We start from the raw sequence: 16,907 nt of genomic DNA, 5'->3' as shown, positions 1-16,907 counted from the left end.
TTATTTTGGAAGTGGTTGGGGGGGGGGGGGGGGGGGGGGGGGTTGTCAGCTCTCTAGCTGCTTCATTCCTTGAGGAATTTTGATCAAATTTCACACAACCATAAAGGACCATAATATCTGGGACAAGGATGATTTACAGGTTTTTGAGTCAGGGTCAAGGTCACTGTTAAAATAGTTTTAATGAGGATCAGTAGCAGACATCTATTGCTTTAAGATAATCATACATACATATGTGGATATAATCAGGTGTCTGAGTGGCAGATTAGTTTATTAGCTCACCTGTCCGGAGGGCAAGTGAGCTTATGCCATGGTGCGGCATCCGTCGTCCGTCCCTCGGCCTGTAGCATGCTGGGGTGAAAGGCTACCAAGTTTGTTCAAATAAATGACCTTGACCTTCATTCAAGGTCACATGGGTCAAATAGGCGTTAATCTTCAACCGACTTCTTCTCAATAACCAAGAGGCCCAGTAACTTGATATTGGGTCTGTAGCATGCTGGAGTAAAGGGCTACCAAGTTTGTTCAAATAAATGACCTCGACCTATATTCAAGGTCACAGGGGTGAAATCGGCTTAAATCTATAAACAATAATTTTCCGATAGCCAAGAGTCTTGGAGACCTGATATTAGGCCAATAGTATGCTGGAATGAAGGACTAGAAAATTTATTGGTATGAATAAACCTAGTCTATTGTGATATTTGAATAAAGAGGTAATCAGCATAGTATCTGTAGAAATGACCTCAATCAACTTTATGTTGCTGTAGGGGCAGGTGAGTGATACAGGCCCATTGGGCCTCTTGTATGTTGTTCAGTGAGGTAGTCACCAACTGCTACAAGGAGACCTGTCTCAAAATGACCCTACCAGTTCACAAGGTGATAAACTCAGCAAACAAAAAAACAAGCCTTGGCAGGTACCAGAGAAAATAACAATAGATATTTATGTTTCCCGTTGAGAAATAGAGATCATGTACATATATATAATTTAAGAATTTATTGGTTATGTTTCCACAGGGAGATGTTTGAGGAGACCCCAGGACTTGTTGGTTGTGTACGCGGCATGGTTTACAATGGCATTCATCATGATCTCACTAGTGACACTGACCCCAGGTATGACATTTAACCTCTGACCCAAGTTATGAAATTTAACCTTTGACCCCAGGTATGAGATAAATCCTCTGATCTCAATATAACGTTAATCTCCTACCCCAGATCTCAATATAACGTTAATCTCCTACCCCAGATCTCAATATAACGTTAATCTCCTACCCCAGATACAACAAATAACCTCTGACCTCGGTATAACAAATAACCTCTGACCCCAGTATTACAGATAATCTCTGACACCAGGTATAACATATAACCTCTGACCTCAATAGAAGGTAACCTTCGACCTGAGGTATATCAAATAATCTCTGACCTCTATCGGTATAACAAATAACCTCTGACCCCGTTATAACAGAAAATCTCTGACCCCAGGTATATGACAATTAACCTCTGACCTCAATAGAAGGTAAACTTCGACCTGACAAGTATTAGTACATGTAATCTCTTACCTAGGTAAGGCATAAGAGTTGTACATGCTGAACCCATCACATGATTGTCTTATGCTGTATGCTTCAGTGAGGTAGCACTATAAACTTATCATTAGTTTTGTGCTATCACAAGAAGACAAACACAAACATATTTCAGCCAGAACATGCACATGTGCTACATGCCTTCATCTCCTTCCTACACAGGGGAGGCCATCCTTAAATGACCATATCTGTTGAGAAATGCTTAATTATACTAAACCAAAACCAACAGATAAACTCTTAAACCGATATAAGAAATTACTAACTCTAGCTAGGTACAATTATCATTCTCTGACCTGATACACTATTAATATATATTAAACTAAATTTAACCATACATAACTCTCACTGTTAATTTCTGAAGCTATCCTGAAGTGAAGCCAGGCTGTACAGCCTCCTGCTGGACTAACCCTTGTCAGAATGGAGCAAGTTGTGTGGAGGGCTGGGGAACCTACCAGTGCCTGTGTGCTAATCCCTGGGCACACATGGGCCACAGTTGTGAGATCAGTGAGTATTCAAGGCATTAGGTGAGGGGTGGAGGATGGAACAGGTCATTGTGTGAGGGGTGGGGGATGGGACAGGTCATTATGTGAGGGGTGGAGGATGGGACAACTCATTGTGTGAGGGGTGGAGGATGGGTCAGGTCATTGTGTGAGGGGGTGGAGGATGGGTCAGGTCATTGTGTGAGGGGGTGGAGGATGGGACAAGTCATTATGTGAGGGGTGGAGGATGGGACAACTCATTGTGTGAGGGGTGGAGGATGGGACAACTCATTGTGTGAGGGGTGGAGGATGGAACAGGTCATTGTGTGAGGGGTGGGGGATGGGACAGGTCATTATGTGAGGGGTGGAGGATGGGACAACTCATTGTGTGAGGGGTGGAGGATGGGTCAGGTCATTGTGTGAGGGGGTGGAGGATGGGACAAGTCATTGTGTGAGGGGGTGGAGGATGGGACAGGTCATTGCGTTAATGTGTGTGGGGGGGGGGACAAATCATTGTGTTAAGGTGGGATAGATTGGCTGTCTGTATTAATCTCCCATCTTTCAAGATTGCTTTGAGAAGACTGTGGTAGAAGTGTATGGACATTTCAGAAATTTGAAGAAACCTGATTATTTCATAAGAGAGGATTTTAGGTTTTGACACATGTCGTATTATTTACCAAAATTAGACAGATGTATGAACTTGCTTGTTAGATAAGTCTATGTGAACTTTCTATTCAGACATAAATGGAGATGTCATTAAGAAAATGTTGAGAGTTAGTTGAGTTGTCTCCCCTCATTCAGTTTGTCGCAGTTCACAAGCTTCACATATCGTCTGTATATTAAAGATTCATGCAACACATGCACAGATGTTTGTGAGGGCTTGTAGAAATGCAGAAATAAAAAAGATCCCTGAGTATTTTATATCAGATAATGTTTGGTAGTAATAATAATTTATGTGTTAATTACCAGAAAAGTAAAGTGAATGAATTGTTTTTCTATACAGATATAAATAAAGACGCAGTTTCCTTCAACGGATCGATAACATCATTTCTGGAGATAGATAATGGTGATGACCTGTCCATGTTAGAATCCACCATTATTGTGAGCTTTAGGACCACAAGCCCTCGTGCTCTTCTCCTATATATCTATGACCATCTCAACAACTTTGTCCAGCTGGAGGTGACAGGTCCGAGCCAGCTACGCCTTAGTTATAACCACTTTGATGTGATCAAGGAAGGAATTCTCATTGTTGATGGTAAGATTATATCGTATCTATTCATATTTATGAAAAATAAATGCAAAGTCTCCAATTTTGTTCCCTATATGGCTGGCTTATAATGACTCAAACAGTAAGTTAACCACCACTACAGCAAACGTCATTCACATCATAAAGTCATTTCTTGATGACTTTGTAATAGTGAATGCTGATTGGTTACAGGTGTAGGTAATAGTGAATTCTGATTGGTTACAGGTGTAGGTAATAGTGAATTTTGATTGGTTACAGGTGTAGATAATAGTGAATTCTGGTTGGTTACAAGTGTAGGTAATAGTGAATTCTGATTGGTTACAGGTGTAGGTAATAGTGAATTTTGATTGGTTACAGGTGTAGGTAATAGTGAATTCTGATTGGTTACAGGTGTTGCAGATGGAACCTGGAAACAGGTAGTGATCCAGTTCTTACAAGGCGGAGACCGAGGGGTGAAGCTGATCCTAGATGATCACCAAACGATTGTCCCCTTCCGTACCCTCAAACTCAGCCAGTACTCCAACCAACCCTTCAGTACTGGAGGTAGGCTTGCTATTACTGCTAGGCTGGTTAATTCCCTCAGGATAATTTACATGTTATATCAGATAATTTACATATGATTTTTTACATGCAAAAGTAGTTGCAACTTGGAATTTCTCATACATGCCATACCTCCTAGGGTGAGACAAAACGTCCCCGATTAGTCTCCAAAAAATATGGCATGCATGACTAATTGTAAACCAAAATGCAAATATATTTGTAAATTTGCACAACTTTGATAACAGTACAGTTAATGAATAATAAATGATCAAAATATTTTGATGATTCTATTGTACACATAGTTTATGTATTGTTATCTCAAATTCATTTAATTTAGATCTGATGTAACAAGGAATTTCATTGATGAATAGAAAAGGATATAGATAAAACTAAACTAATACTTTTTTGTGACTTTCTGTTCACCAACATTTTTATTTCACTATTTTTTTTCAAACTGGGAAATAAGTACAACATAGAGTTTAAACTTTTGAAAATCTATCAGAATTGAGTAAAAGATCTCCAGCAATGAAATCAAATATAAGTATAAGGATGAACATTCTATGAACAAAAGATTTTACTTTTTATAATACTTACGTTTTGTGGTTTATAGAAACTTCACACACTTCCTTATAATACATAAAGTAAAGTTGATGATATTGATGAATCATATTACAGAGATACGAGAGACTGTATTTCCACTGAGAGATGCAGAATCGTCTCCCTTTGTTCGCATGTTTGTTGGTGGGAGCTCCAGCCAAAGGACCAGTATCCCTACCCTTAATGGTTGTATGAGGGGATTAAAGATCGGCGACAGAGTTATCTCCCTTCAGGAAGTAGCTAGGCATACTGCTGGTAAGGAATTTTGCATCAATATTGTTGTTGCTTATTTAATGTATTGTTGGCTGATCGTTGGAGTAACAAATCATTGTATATGTTTAAAGTTTTACTGTGTATAACTAAATGTTCTATTTTGTATATGTATAAGTTTTACTGTGTATAACTAAATGTTCTATTTTGATGTAGGTGTTGAGGGGGCCTGTCACAGTGGCTGTATGAACCTCCCATGTCACAATGGCGGCTACTGCTGGGAGAAATGGGGACTCAGCGAATATGAGTGTGATTGTACGAACACAGCTTATGCCGGCAAGCAGTGTGAAATAGGTAAAGCAAGGAGGTTAATCTGTGTACATGTAGCAGAACTTACTTACAAAACCAGAAGTAAAAAATATTATGATATTTGGATAGAAACGTTTTAAACCTTTTAAAATGAAGCACTGGTAATTTAACAGATTTTGACTTTGTTTTATCTAGAGGCATCTGGTACATTTGACGGTCAGTCTGTGGTGGAATACATGTTCATACCCAATGGTCAAGCACAACGGACGTCCACTGAGAAGGTGTCACTTGTGTTCCAAACTAATACAACTGGAAATCAACCCATGGTTCTTGTTGTTGTCATCAGCTCAAGGTGAGAGGTCAAGATTATTTAGTTCAGAGGTCAACACTCTGCTCCCAAGTCAAGGTTTTATCCTCTTCAGTTTTATATCAGAGGTCAATGCTCTGCTTTCAGGTCAAGGTCAGACATCAAGATTATGTCATCTTCAGTTTTAGGTCTGAGGTCAATAATCTATTCTTACCTCAAGTTCATAGGTCAAGATTATGTCGTCTTTGGTTTCAGGACAGAGGTCCATTCTCTGTTCTCAGCTAAGGTCAGAGGTCAAAATTATGTCCTTTTAAGTTTGAGGTCAGGGGTCATTGATCAACTGAAGGTGAGATGTTAGCTGTATAGTTCAATATTCAGCAGATCTGATTAAGTCATGAAGAAAGTTTGAAGATTTATCCTCGACTTAACGTAGCACATCTAGTCTTATCTTTCAGATTTGATGATAAGAGCTCTATATGTTGATTATCAGTACCCTACCAGGAAAAGAGCACTACAGTTTTCCTGTCTGTCAATTTGTGTGTCATACCTGTGGTATTTTCTATATGTCAATCTGTGTGCCATACCTGTGGTATTTTCTACATGTCAATCTGTGTGTCATACCTATGGTATTTTCTGTATGTCAATCTGTGTGTCATACATGTGGTATTTTCTATATGTCAATCTGTGTGTCATACCAGAGGTATTTTCTATATGTCAATCTGTGTGTCAGACCTGTGGTATTTTCTATATGTCAATCTGTGTGTCCTACCTGTGGTATTTTCTATATGTCAATCTGTGTGTCATACCTGTGGTATTTTCTATATGTCAATCTCTGTGTCATACCTGAGGTATTTTCTATATGTCAATCTGTGTGTCATACCTGTGGTATTTTCTATATGTCAATATATGTCAATCTGTGTGTCATACCTGTGGTATTTTCTGTATGTCAATCTGTGTGTCATACCTGTGGTATTTTCTGTATGTCAATCTGTGTGTCATACCTGTGGTATTTTCTACATGTCAATCTGTGTGTCATACCTATGGTATTTTCTGTATGTCAATCTGTGTGTCATACATGTGGTATTTTCTATATGTCAACCTGTGTGTCATACCTGTGGTATTTTCTACATGTCAATCTGTGTGTCATACCTATGGTATTTTCTATATGTCAATCTGTGTGTCCTACCTGTAGTATCTTCTGTATGTCAATCTGTGTGTCATACCTATGGTATTTTCTGTATGTCAATCTGTGTGTCATATCTGTGGTATTTTCTATATGTCAATCTGTGTGTCATACCTGTGGTATTTTCTGTATGTCAATCTGTGTGTCATACCTGTGGTATTTTCTGTATGTCAATCTGTGTGTCATACCTGTGGTATTTTCTACATGTCAATCTGTGTGTCCTACCTGTGGTATTTTCTGTATGTCAATCTGTGTGTCATACCTGTGGTATTTTCTATATGTCAATCTGTGTGTCATACCTGTGGTATTTTCTGTATGTCAATCTGTGTGTCATACCTGTGGTATTTTCTATATTTTTTTTTCACATTCATACAGATAATGACCCAAGATTTGGTACTCTGGTATATGGCTTTATGATAATCTATTACAGATTAAGTGTCAGTTTTAAACAATTTTGTATTTATTTTTTTGTCACTGCCATTTTCGACAGAGTTAAGTCCCTTTGAACTTTACAGGTGCTGTCGGTAGATGACATGTTTTACTTCACCGATACTTAGATACTTGAGTTTGTGTTTTAGCCATACCGACCATGACTTTGTCACTCTCTGGATGAAACCTGATGGAGGTGTTCATGTGACCACGAGTCAAGGCGGAGTTCATCGTAAGTACACCACTAATACTCGGTATCTGGAATACATATCATTATTAGCTATCCTGTACAAAAAGCTTTCAGCTCACCCCATAGTAAACTGTAAATAGCCTTATCCTCTCTACAAGGAAGTTTTGTAAACACAATAAGAACTTATTTTTAGATAGGAATAGGTGGAAGGGTATTAAGTTGACTTGCAATTTTCATATCGATTCTAACTTTTCGAGATTCAAACACAGCAGTACATCAGCAAGTTATTTCACCGTTTGACACCGCTGTGAAATTTAATCAATTTGTTACTCGTACAGACGGACTGAGTTTGGATGGAAAGTTTGCAGATGGCCAACCTCACACACTGATATACCAACACTCGAACTCCGAAATGTCACTAAAGGTAAGTAACATTGAAATGTGTCTCCGTCTTGTCATCATCTGGTCTCCCATCAGGCGTCACAGAGAAGCAGACGTCAGTCAGGAGGCTGCATACAGTGGCAGACGTCAACTGCATGCTGTTCAGAGTTTCGCCAGAAGTATTTTGAGTAAAAATTATGGAGTTGGATGTTTATAATCAAAATTTTGAATATTAATGAAATATATATTGTAAGCAGTACGTATGGATTTATTATGGTTGTTTTGAGTGAAAAGCATTACAAGTATTTTTTATGTGTTTGTATTGTGTTTTAAATAGCATGTTTGTAAAAGAATGGTATGATTAAGCTCTTTTGGTTGGTGTAATTACAAGTTACATTTTAAAACCATATATACAAACTTTTTGTTTTGGGCACGGTTTCTGTGTTAAAAGAATTTAAGCATTTTATTTTACAATATCTCATCAAGTATCAGATTTTTAGCTGGATTTATCTCAAATTACCGCGAGTACAAGTATAAAAAATATGCTCAGTCAATTTCAGTAAAGGATATCTTGAGCTTTTTGTTTTGAATAGTGTTTCTGAAAAAAAAAATCAAAAAATATTTTGAGTATAATGTTTTTAATATGAGGTCGTGTTTCTGAAAGGAAAAAACCCATTATATTTTGAATTGTATTTCTGAAAACAATATTTTGATTATTACTGCAAGGTTTTGAGTATGTGTACTACACATATTTCTTCAAGCATTGTTTTGTGTATAAGATCACGGTAAGTAGTGGTTGGAGTATCATTGTGTTACTGCAAGGCCGCATAATGATGGGATATCTACATTCAGGTACTCGGGACATCAAATGTGAGTACACACGCACCATTGGCATGTGACTGCCTAATGTTACGTGTTCACCGTTTACGCCTCCTGCTTTAAGTCCGTATATATCTATATATATCACACAGGCTTGTATATATAACAGTCGACTACTGACACCAGGAGGATGTCATAAGCTTGATGTGACTCCCCCCTCTCTCTCTGTTTCCACTAATTACCCCAAATCCCTAATCCAAAATGGCTTCTCTGTTGGTTATAGCTTCTTGCTATGACAAACAACACTATATCTTTACTTCGTTACCTCCTCTATGAAACTATTCGATGGGTCAGCTGCTCTGTTGTCTCATATTGCCATGGATTTTTCAAAATATTGTCAAGATGACGTGCAAAAATATTTATTTTTTTATTTTAGCTCACCTGGCCCGAAGGGCCGGTGAGCTTATGGCATGGCGCAGCGTCCGTCGTCCGTCCGTCAACTTTTCCTTTAAATCGCTACTAGTCCTAAACTACTCAGTGGATTTTGACCAAATTTGGTCTGAAGCATCCTTGGGTGAAGGGGAACCAATTTTGTATAAACGGTGGGTCTGGCCCCCCAGGGGCCTTAGGGGCGGGGCCCAATAGGGGAAATATAGCAAATTCTTTAAAATCCTTCTTCTTCTGTAGAAATGAAGGGATTTGATTCATATTTGGTCTGAAGCATCCTTAGGTGAAGGGGAACCAATTTTGTATAAACGGTGGGTCTGGCCCCCCAGGGGTCTTAGGGGCGGGGCCCAATAGGGGAAATATAGCAAATTCTTTAAAATCCTTCTTCTTCTGTAGAAATGAAGGGATTTGATTCATATTTGGTCTGAAGCATCCTTGGGTGAAGGGGAACCAATTTTGTATAAACGGTTGGTCTGGCCCCCCAGGGGCCGTAGGGGTGGGGCTCAATAGGGGAAATATAGCAAATTCTTTAAAATCCTTCTTCTTCTGTAGAAATGAAGGGATTTGATTCATATTTGGTCTGAAGCATCCTTGGGTGAAGGGGAACCAATTTTGTATAAACGGTGGGTCTGGCCCCCCAGGGGCCTGGGGGGTGGGGCCCAATAGGGGAATATTGTATATTCTTTAAAATCCTTCTTCTTCTGCAGGAATAAAGGGATTTGATCCATGTTTGGTCTGAAGCATCCTTGGGTGAAGGGGTTTTCTACATGTCAATCTGTGTGTCATACCTGTGGTATTTTCTGTATGTCAACCTGTGTGTCATACATGTGGTATTTTCTGTATGTCAATCTGTGTGTCATACCTGTGGTATTTTCTGTATGTCAATCTGTGTGTCATACCTGTGGTATTTTCTGTATGTCAATCTGTGTGTCATACCTGTGGTATTTTCTACATGTCAATCTGTGTGTCATACATGTGGTATTTTCTGTATGTCAATCTGTGTGTCATACCTGTGGTATTTTCTACATGTCAATCTGTGTGTCATACATGTGGTATTTTCTGCATGTCAATCTGTGTGTCATACCTGTGGTATTTTCTACATGTCAATCTGTGTGTCATACATGTGGTATTTTCTATATGTCAATCTGTGTGTCATACATGTGGTATTTTCTATATGTCAACCTGTGTGTCATACCTGTGGTATTTTCTGTATGTCAATCTGTGTGTCCTACCTATGGTATTTACTGTATGTCAATCTGTGTGTCATACATGTGGTATTTTCTATATGTCAACCTGTGTGTCATACCTGTGGTATTTTCTATATGTCAACCTGTGTGTCATACCTATGGTATTTACTGTATGTCAATCTGTGTGTCATACCTGTGGTATTTTCTATATGTCAACCTGTGTGTCCTACCTATGGTATTTACTGTATGTCAATCTGTGTGTCCTACCTGTGGTATTTTCTGTATGTCAATCTGTGTGTCATACCTGTGGTATTTTCTACATGTCAATCTGTGTGTCATACCTATGGTATTTTCTATATGTCAATCTGTGTGTCATATATGTGGTATTTTCTACATGTCAATCTGTGTGTCATACCTGTGGTATTTTCTATATGTCAATCTGTGTGTCATACATGTGGTATTTTCTATATGTCAACCTGTGTGTCATACCTGTGGTATTTTCTACATGTCAATCTGTTTGTCATACCTGTGGTATTTTCTATATGTCAATCTGTGTGTCCTACCTGTGGTATTTTCTGTATGTCAATCTGTGTGTCATACCTGTGGTATTTTCTACATGTCAATCTGTGTGTCTTACCTATGGTATTTTCTGTATGTCAATCTGTGTGTCATACATGTGGTATTTTCTATATGTCAATCTGTGTGTCATACCAGAGGTATTTTCTATATGTCAATCTGTGTGTCACACCTGTGGTATTTTCTATATGTCAATCTGTGTGTCCTACCTGTGGTATTTTCTATATGTCAATCTGTGTGTCATACCTGTGATATTTTCTATATGTCAATATATGTCAATCTGTGTGTCATACCTGTGGTACTTTCTGTATGTCAATCTGTGTGTCATACATGTGGTATTTTCTGTATATCAATCTGTGTGTCCTACCTGTGGTATTTTCTGTATGTCAATCTGTGTGTCCTACCTGTGGTATTTTCTGTATGTCAATCTGTGTGTCCTACCTGTGGTATTTTCTGTATGTCAATCTGTGTGTCATACCTGTGGTATTTTCTGTATGTCAATCTGTGTGTCATACCTGTGTTATTTTCTATATGTCAACCTGTGTGTCATACCTGTGGTATTTTCTACATGTCAATCTGTGTGTCATACCTGTGGTATTTTCTACATGTCAATCTGTGTGTCCTACCTGTGGTATTTTCTGTATGTCAATCTGTGTGTCATACCTGTGGTATTTTCAGTATTTTTTTTCACATTCATACAGATAATGACCCAAGATTTGGTACTCTGGTATATGGCTTTATGATAATCTATTACAGATCAAGTGGCAGTTTTAAACAATTTTTTATTTATTTTTTTGTCACTGCCATTTTCGACAGAGTTAAGTCCCTTTGAACTTTACAGGTGCTGTCGGTAGATGACATGTTTTACTTCACCGATACTTAGATACTTGAGTTTGTGTTTTAGCCATACCGACCATGACTTTGTCACTCTCTGGATGAAACCTGATGGAGGTGTTCATGTGACCACGAGTCAAGGCGGAGTTCATCGTAAGTACACCACTAATACTCGGTATCTGGAATACATATCATTATTAGCTATCCTGTACAAAAAGCTTTCAGCTCACCCCATAGTAAACTGTAAATAGCCTTATCCTCTCTACAAGGAAGTTTTGTAAACACAATAAGAACTTATTTTTAGATAGGAATAGGTGGAAGGGTATTAAGTTGACTTGCAATTTTCATATCGATTCTAACTTTTCGAGATTCAAACACAGCAGTACATCAGCAAGTTATTTCACCGTTTGACACCGCTGTGAAATTTAATCAATTTGTTACTCGTACAGACGGACTGAGTTTGGATGGAAAGTTTGCAGATGGCCAACCTCACACACTGATATACCAACACTCGAACTCCGAAATGTCACTAAAGGTAAGTAACATTGAAATGTGTCTCCGTCTTGTCATCATCTGGTCTCCCATCAGGCGTCACAGAGAAGCAGACGTCAGTCAGGAGGCTGCATACAGTGGCAGACGTCAACTGCATGCTGTTCAGAGTTTCGCCAGAAGTATTTTGAGTAAAAATTATGGAGTTGGATGTTTATAATCAAAATTTTGAATATTAATGAAATATATATTGTAAGCAGTATGGATTGATTATGGTTGTTTTTAGTGAAAAGCATTACAAGTATTTTTTATGTGTTTGTATTGTGTTTTAAATAGCATGTTTGTAAAAGAATGATATGATTAAGCTCTTTTGGTTGGTGTAATTACAAGTTACATTTTAAAACCATATATATAAACTTTTTGTTTTGGGCACAGTTTCTGTGTTAAAAGAATTTAAGCATTTTATTTTACAATATCTCATCAAGTATCAGATTTTTAGCTGGATTTATCTCAAATTATCTTGAGTAAAGGTATCAAAAATATGATCAGACAGTTTCAGTAAATGATATCTTCAGCTTTTTGTTTTGAATAGTGTTTCTGAAAAAAGAAAATCAAAAAATATTTTGAGTATAATGTTTTTAATATGAGGTCTTGTTTCTAAAAGAAAAAAAAACCCATTATATTTTGAATTGTATTTCTGAAAACACTATTTTGATTATTACTGGAAGGTTTTGAGTATGTGTACTACACATATTTCTTCAAGCATTGTTTTGTGTATAAGATCACGGTAAGTAGTGGTTGGAGTATCATTGTGTTAATTACTGCAAGGCCGCATAATGATGGGATATCTACATTCAGGTACTCGGGACATCAAATGTGAGTACACACGCACCATTGGCATGTGACTGCCTAATGTTACGTGTTCACCGTTTACGCCTCCTGCTTTAAGTCCGTATATATCTATATATATCACACAGGCTTGTATATATAACAGTCGACTACTGACACCAGGAGGATGTCATAAGCTTGATGTGACTCCCCCCTCTCTCTCTGTTTCCACTAATTACCCCAAATCCCTAATCCAAAATGGCTTCTCTGTTGGTTATAGCTTCTTGCTATGACAAACAACACTATATCTTTACTTCGTTACCTCCTCTATGAAACTATTCGATGGGTCAGCTGCTCTGTTGTCTCATATTGCCATGGATTTTTCAAAATATTGTCAAGATGACGTGCAAAAATATTTATTTTTTTTATTTTTGTGATGTTCAAAGTTATAGCTTTATCGTGTCAGTGTTGGTGCCGTCTTTTGATAAAAAAACACCCGGCCAGTGTCTTTTCTCGTTGTCTCGTCAAAGCTGTACTGAAGTCATGCATCAAAGGTGAAGGTCACAGATTAAACACACACACTTGGGATATAGATCGGAAGATAGTGAAATGATCGGCATGTTTGTAAACATCACACTAAAATCCACTTAACCTTTTAATTAACTTATTATCAAAGTTTTATAGACTCATTTGATGAATATTTAAAGCTGCGATATCTGTATCTTTCTTCCTCCCCTCTCTGACTTTGAGTTTTGGACTCATCTGATGAAAAATCTTAAGCTACGATGTCTGGTGGTATATCTCTCTTCCTTTCAGCTCTCAGTTAGAGATTCTGTATGATACCAATAATGTATTGAGTTTTTGGAAATATTCTTTTCTCTTATTCCTTCTCATTCCTCACAGAAATATAAGGGATGTTTCACAGTGTAGAACGCATGTATCACCTTTAGATTCTGGTAGGTTTCTGGAGAAAGAGTTACTTTACATGTGTAATGTTTTATTGTTTCATACTCCTGTCAAATAGATCATACAACAATGATATACAGGTACAGAGAACAACATAAATGTTTCTATAAAGAATCTCGTTAATACAGGTATACAGGTAACCTAACATAGATCTACACTCTGTATATCTCATTAGTATAATAGAAAAACATTCTAATACATTTATACCTACCGCAGGATTGTATGAGGCGCCCAATGGCCGGCCTTGACCTCAGGAATTACCAGTTTTCTTAGGACTTCTACACAGAAAATTACACTGTGCATGCATGCATTAAGAAACAGCACTCCAGCAAAAAACATGTCCTTTTATATAAAGTGTTTTATTCACCAAGTAGTCTGTTTTTAGCCCACCATCATCAGATGGTGGGCTATTCAAATCGCCCTGCGTCCGTGGTCCGTCGTCCGTCCGTCCGTCCGTCCGTCCCTCCGTCCGTAAACAATTCTTGTTATCGCTATTTCTGAGAAAGTACTGATGGGATCTTTCTCAAATTTCATATGTAGGTTCCCCTTGGTGCCTAGTTGTGCATATTGCATTTTGGGACCGATCGGAAAACAACATGGCCGACAGGCAGCCATCTTGGATTTTGACAATTGAAGTTTGTTATCTCTATTTCTGAGAAAGTATTGAAGAGATCTTTCTCAAATTTCATATGTAGGTTCCCCTTGGTGCCTAGTTATGCATATTGCATTTTGGGACCAATCAGAAAACAACATGGCCGACAGGCAGCCATCTTGGATTTTGACAATTGGAGTTTGTTATCGCTATTTCTGAGGAAGTACTGAAGGGATCTTTCTCAAATTTCATATGTAGGTTCCCTTTGGTGTCTAGTTATGCATATTGCATTTTGGGACCAATCGGAAAACAACATGGCCGATAGGCAGCCATCTTGGATTTTGACAATTTGAGTTTGTTATCGCTATTTCTGAGGAAGTACTGAAGGGATCTTTCTCAAATTTCATATATAGCTTCCCTTTGGTGCCTTGTTATGCATATTGCATTTTGGGACCAATCGGAAAACAAAATGGCCGACAGGCAGCCATCTTGGATTTTGACAATTGAAGTTTGTTATCGCTATTTCTGTGAAAGTACTCAAGGGATCTTTCTCAAATTTCATATGCAGGTTCCTCTTTGTTCCTGGTTATGCATATTGCATTTTGAGACTAATTAGAAAACAACATGGCCGACAGGCAGCCATCTTGGATTCTGACAATTAAAGTTTGTTATCGCTATTTCTGTGAAAGTAATGAAGGGATCTTTCTGAAATTTCATATGCAGGTTCCCCTCAGTGCCTAGTTATGCATATTGCATTTTGAGACCAATCGGAAAACAACATGGCCGACAGGCAGCCATCTTGGATTTTGACAATTGAAATTTGTTATCGCTTTTTCTGTGAAAGAACTGAAGGGATCTTTCTCAAATTTCATATGGAGGTTCCCCTTGGTGCCTACTTATGCATATTGCATTTTGAGACCAATCAGAAAACAAAATTACTGACAGGCAGCCATCTTGGATTTTGACAATTAAAATTTGTTATCGCTATTTCTCAGAAAGTAATGAAGGGATCTTTCTGAAATTACATATGCAGGTTCCCCTCAGTGCCTAGTTATGCATATTGCATTTTGAGACTAATCAGAAAAAAACATGGCTGACAGGCAGCCATCTTGGATTTTGACAATTGAAGATTGTTATCGCTATTTCTGTGAAAGTACTGAAGGGATCTTTTTCAAATTTCATATGTAGGTTCCCCTCAGTGCCTAGTTTTGCATACTGGGACCAATACGAAAACAACATGGCCGACAGACAGCCATTATAGCTAAATCTTAAATTCTATATATAAGTTCCCCTTGTTTGAATAGTACTAGAGGGCTGTTTCTGAATTTACACAGATAAGTAAGACTTAGAGGAAGGGAAAAGTAGGGAAAAGATCAATCTGACATGGAACCTATAAAGATCATTCAATGGTGGGCGCCAAGATCCCTCTGGGATCTCTTGTAACCTTATAACACCTCACTGTCGACAGAGGTTGGTTTGATGATAGAGAAATGTGATGAAAGTCACAGTACATGGTATAAGGAAGTCTCAAAGGAAAATAACACCCACCTGTGCATGATGATACTGTATGTAAATCATTCATACACCACTAGTTACCATTTATTTTGATTTTTCTTTGAAAAAATATAAATGTATATAATTATTTCAGCCTCAATAAGACAGTTGAAGATTACCAAGTCTTAATTTGCTATTATTCACTTGCTATTTGCTCCACTGTTAATTACCTGGGTTTTTTTTCATTTAAGAAACATACTTTTAGCAAACTTTCAAAAAATGTTTGTCAAAGGTTGAAACTACTTTACTTCATCCATACCATTAGCAGAACTATGAAACGCTCTACAGATATAGCCAACATATTATGTATCATCAGCCAAATATAAATATCAATATAACAACATGAAAAATTAAATTGAAACCAGTGATGTGTCCATTGCTGATGGTATATTTTCCAATATTGCTAGCAGGAATTTTAAAAAATGCAAAGCATCAAAATGAAAAAGGAATCGACTTACAAAGGGAAGTAACTCTGTGTTTTCAAAGGTCTGAAGTCAAACTCTTATATGCTGTTATAACTAGTACAGTTAATGTGCTCTACTACCAAAATTAGATGATTTGTATAGGCTTTCCATTTAGCTGACTCTTATGTGGCCACAGTAACCTATGGATAGCTGACCATTGGTCACTATATATATATGTATATAACTGACCGTTAACAATTATTTAGCTGAACAGTTGATGATTCCCAGCAGACCAGCGACCAACTTTTTGTTCAATATAATTCTACCTTTATATAGCTTACCAAGGTCTATATACGACCTTCTGTTGACCTTCAGCTGACCTTGATAAGTTGACCGTTCAACCACTGTGCAGTGTTGTGAAAGTCTACTAACAGGACTTTGTTGGAAGAACAGCCATATTGAATGTTTGCTTTGCATGTTACTACAAATTACAATGCACATGATAAGATGTTAAATATCGTTCCATGCTTATTTTTATGTTTGACAATAATCATAATCAACAAATATCAAGTACGTGTTACCTGGAAACCAAATTTCATTTAGAAACAGATTAATTTTAAATCTCCTAGCGATTTCTCCCTAGTTTGGCTTTTTCAGGTTTTGAAAATAATCATTATCGACAAATGTACAATGTTACATTGTACCTGGAAACAAGATTTCACTTAGAAACAGATTAAACCCCCTGTAAGCAGCTATTTCTTCTATATCC

At 37.6% G+C, this 16,907-nt stretch overlaps 1 protein-coding gene across 1 annotated transcript in view; it reads left to right on the top strand.

Moving 5' to 3' along the window:
• LOC117326534 overlaps nt 1–16,907 on the top strand; it is a 98,181-nt gene that overhangs the window by 71,011 nt on the left and 10,263 nt on the right. Inside the window, exons 18-30 of the mRNA XM_033883290.1 lie at nt 1,009–1,104; nt 1,933–2,075; nt 3,054–3,305; nt 3,687–3,839; nt 4,512–4,688; nt 4,860–4,997; nt 5,148–5,304; nt 7,021–7,103; nt 7,400–7,644; nt 11,228–11,232; nt 11,376–11,458; nt 11,755–11,840; nt 12,653–12,670. Of these exons, the coding sequence (XP_033739181.1) occupies nt 1,009–1,104; nt 1,933–2,075; nt 3,054–3,305; nt 3,687–3,839; nt 4,512–4,688; nt 4,860–4,997; nt 5,148–5,304; nt 7,021–7,103; nt 7,400–7,644; nt 11,228–11,232; nt 11,376–11,458; nt 11,755–11,840; nt 12,653–12,670 (1,636 nt within the window). The remainder of the gene's footprint in view (nt 1–1,008; nt 1,105–1,932; nt 2,076–3,053; nt 3,306–3,686; nt 3,840–4,511; nt 4,689–4,859; nt 4,998–5,147; nt 5,305–7,020; nt 7,104–7,399; nt 7,645–11,227; nt 11,233–11,375; nt 11,459–11,754; nt 11,841–12,652; nt 12,671–16,907) is intronic.

This window comes from Pecten maximus, chromosome 4 (genome assembly GCF_902652985.1).
Source record: "Pecten maximus chromosome 4, xPecMax1.1, whole genome shotgun sequence".
Classification (NCBI taxonomy): Eukaryota; Metazoa; Mollusca; class Bivalvia; order Pectinida; family Pectinidae; genus Pecten; species Pecten maximus.
Note: the sequence above shows the minus strand (reverse complement) of the source record. Positions and strands in the feature narration are given on the sequence as shown.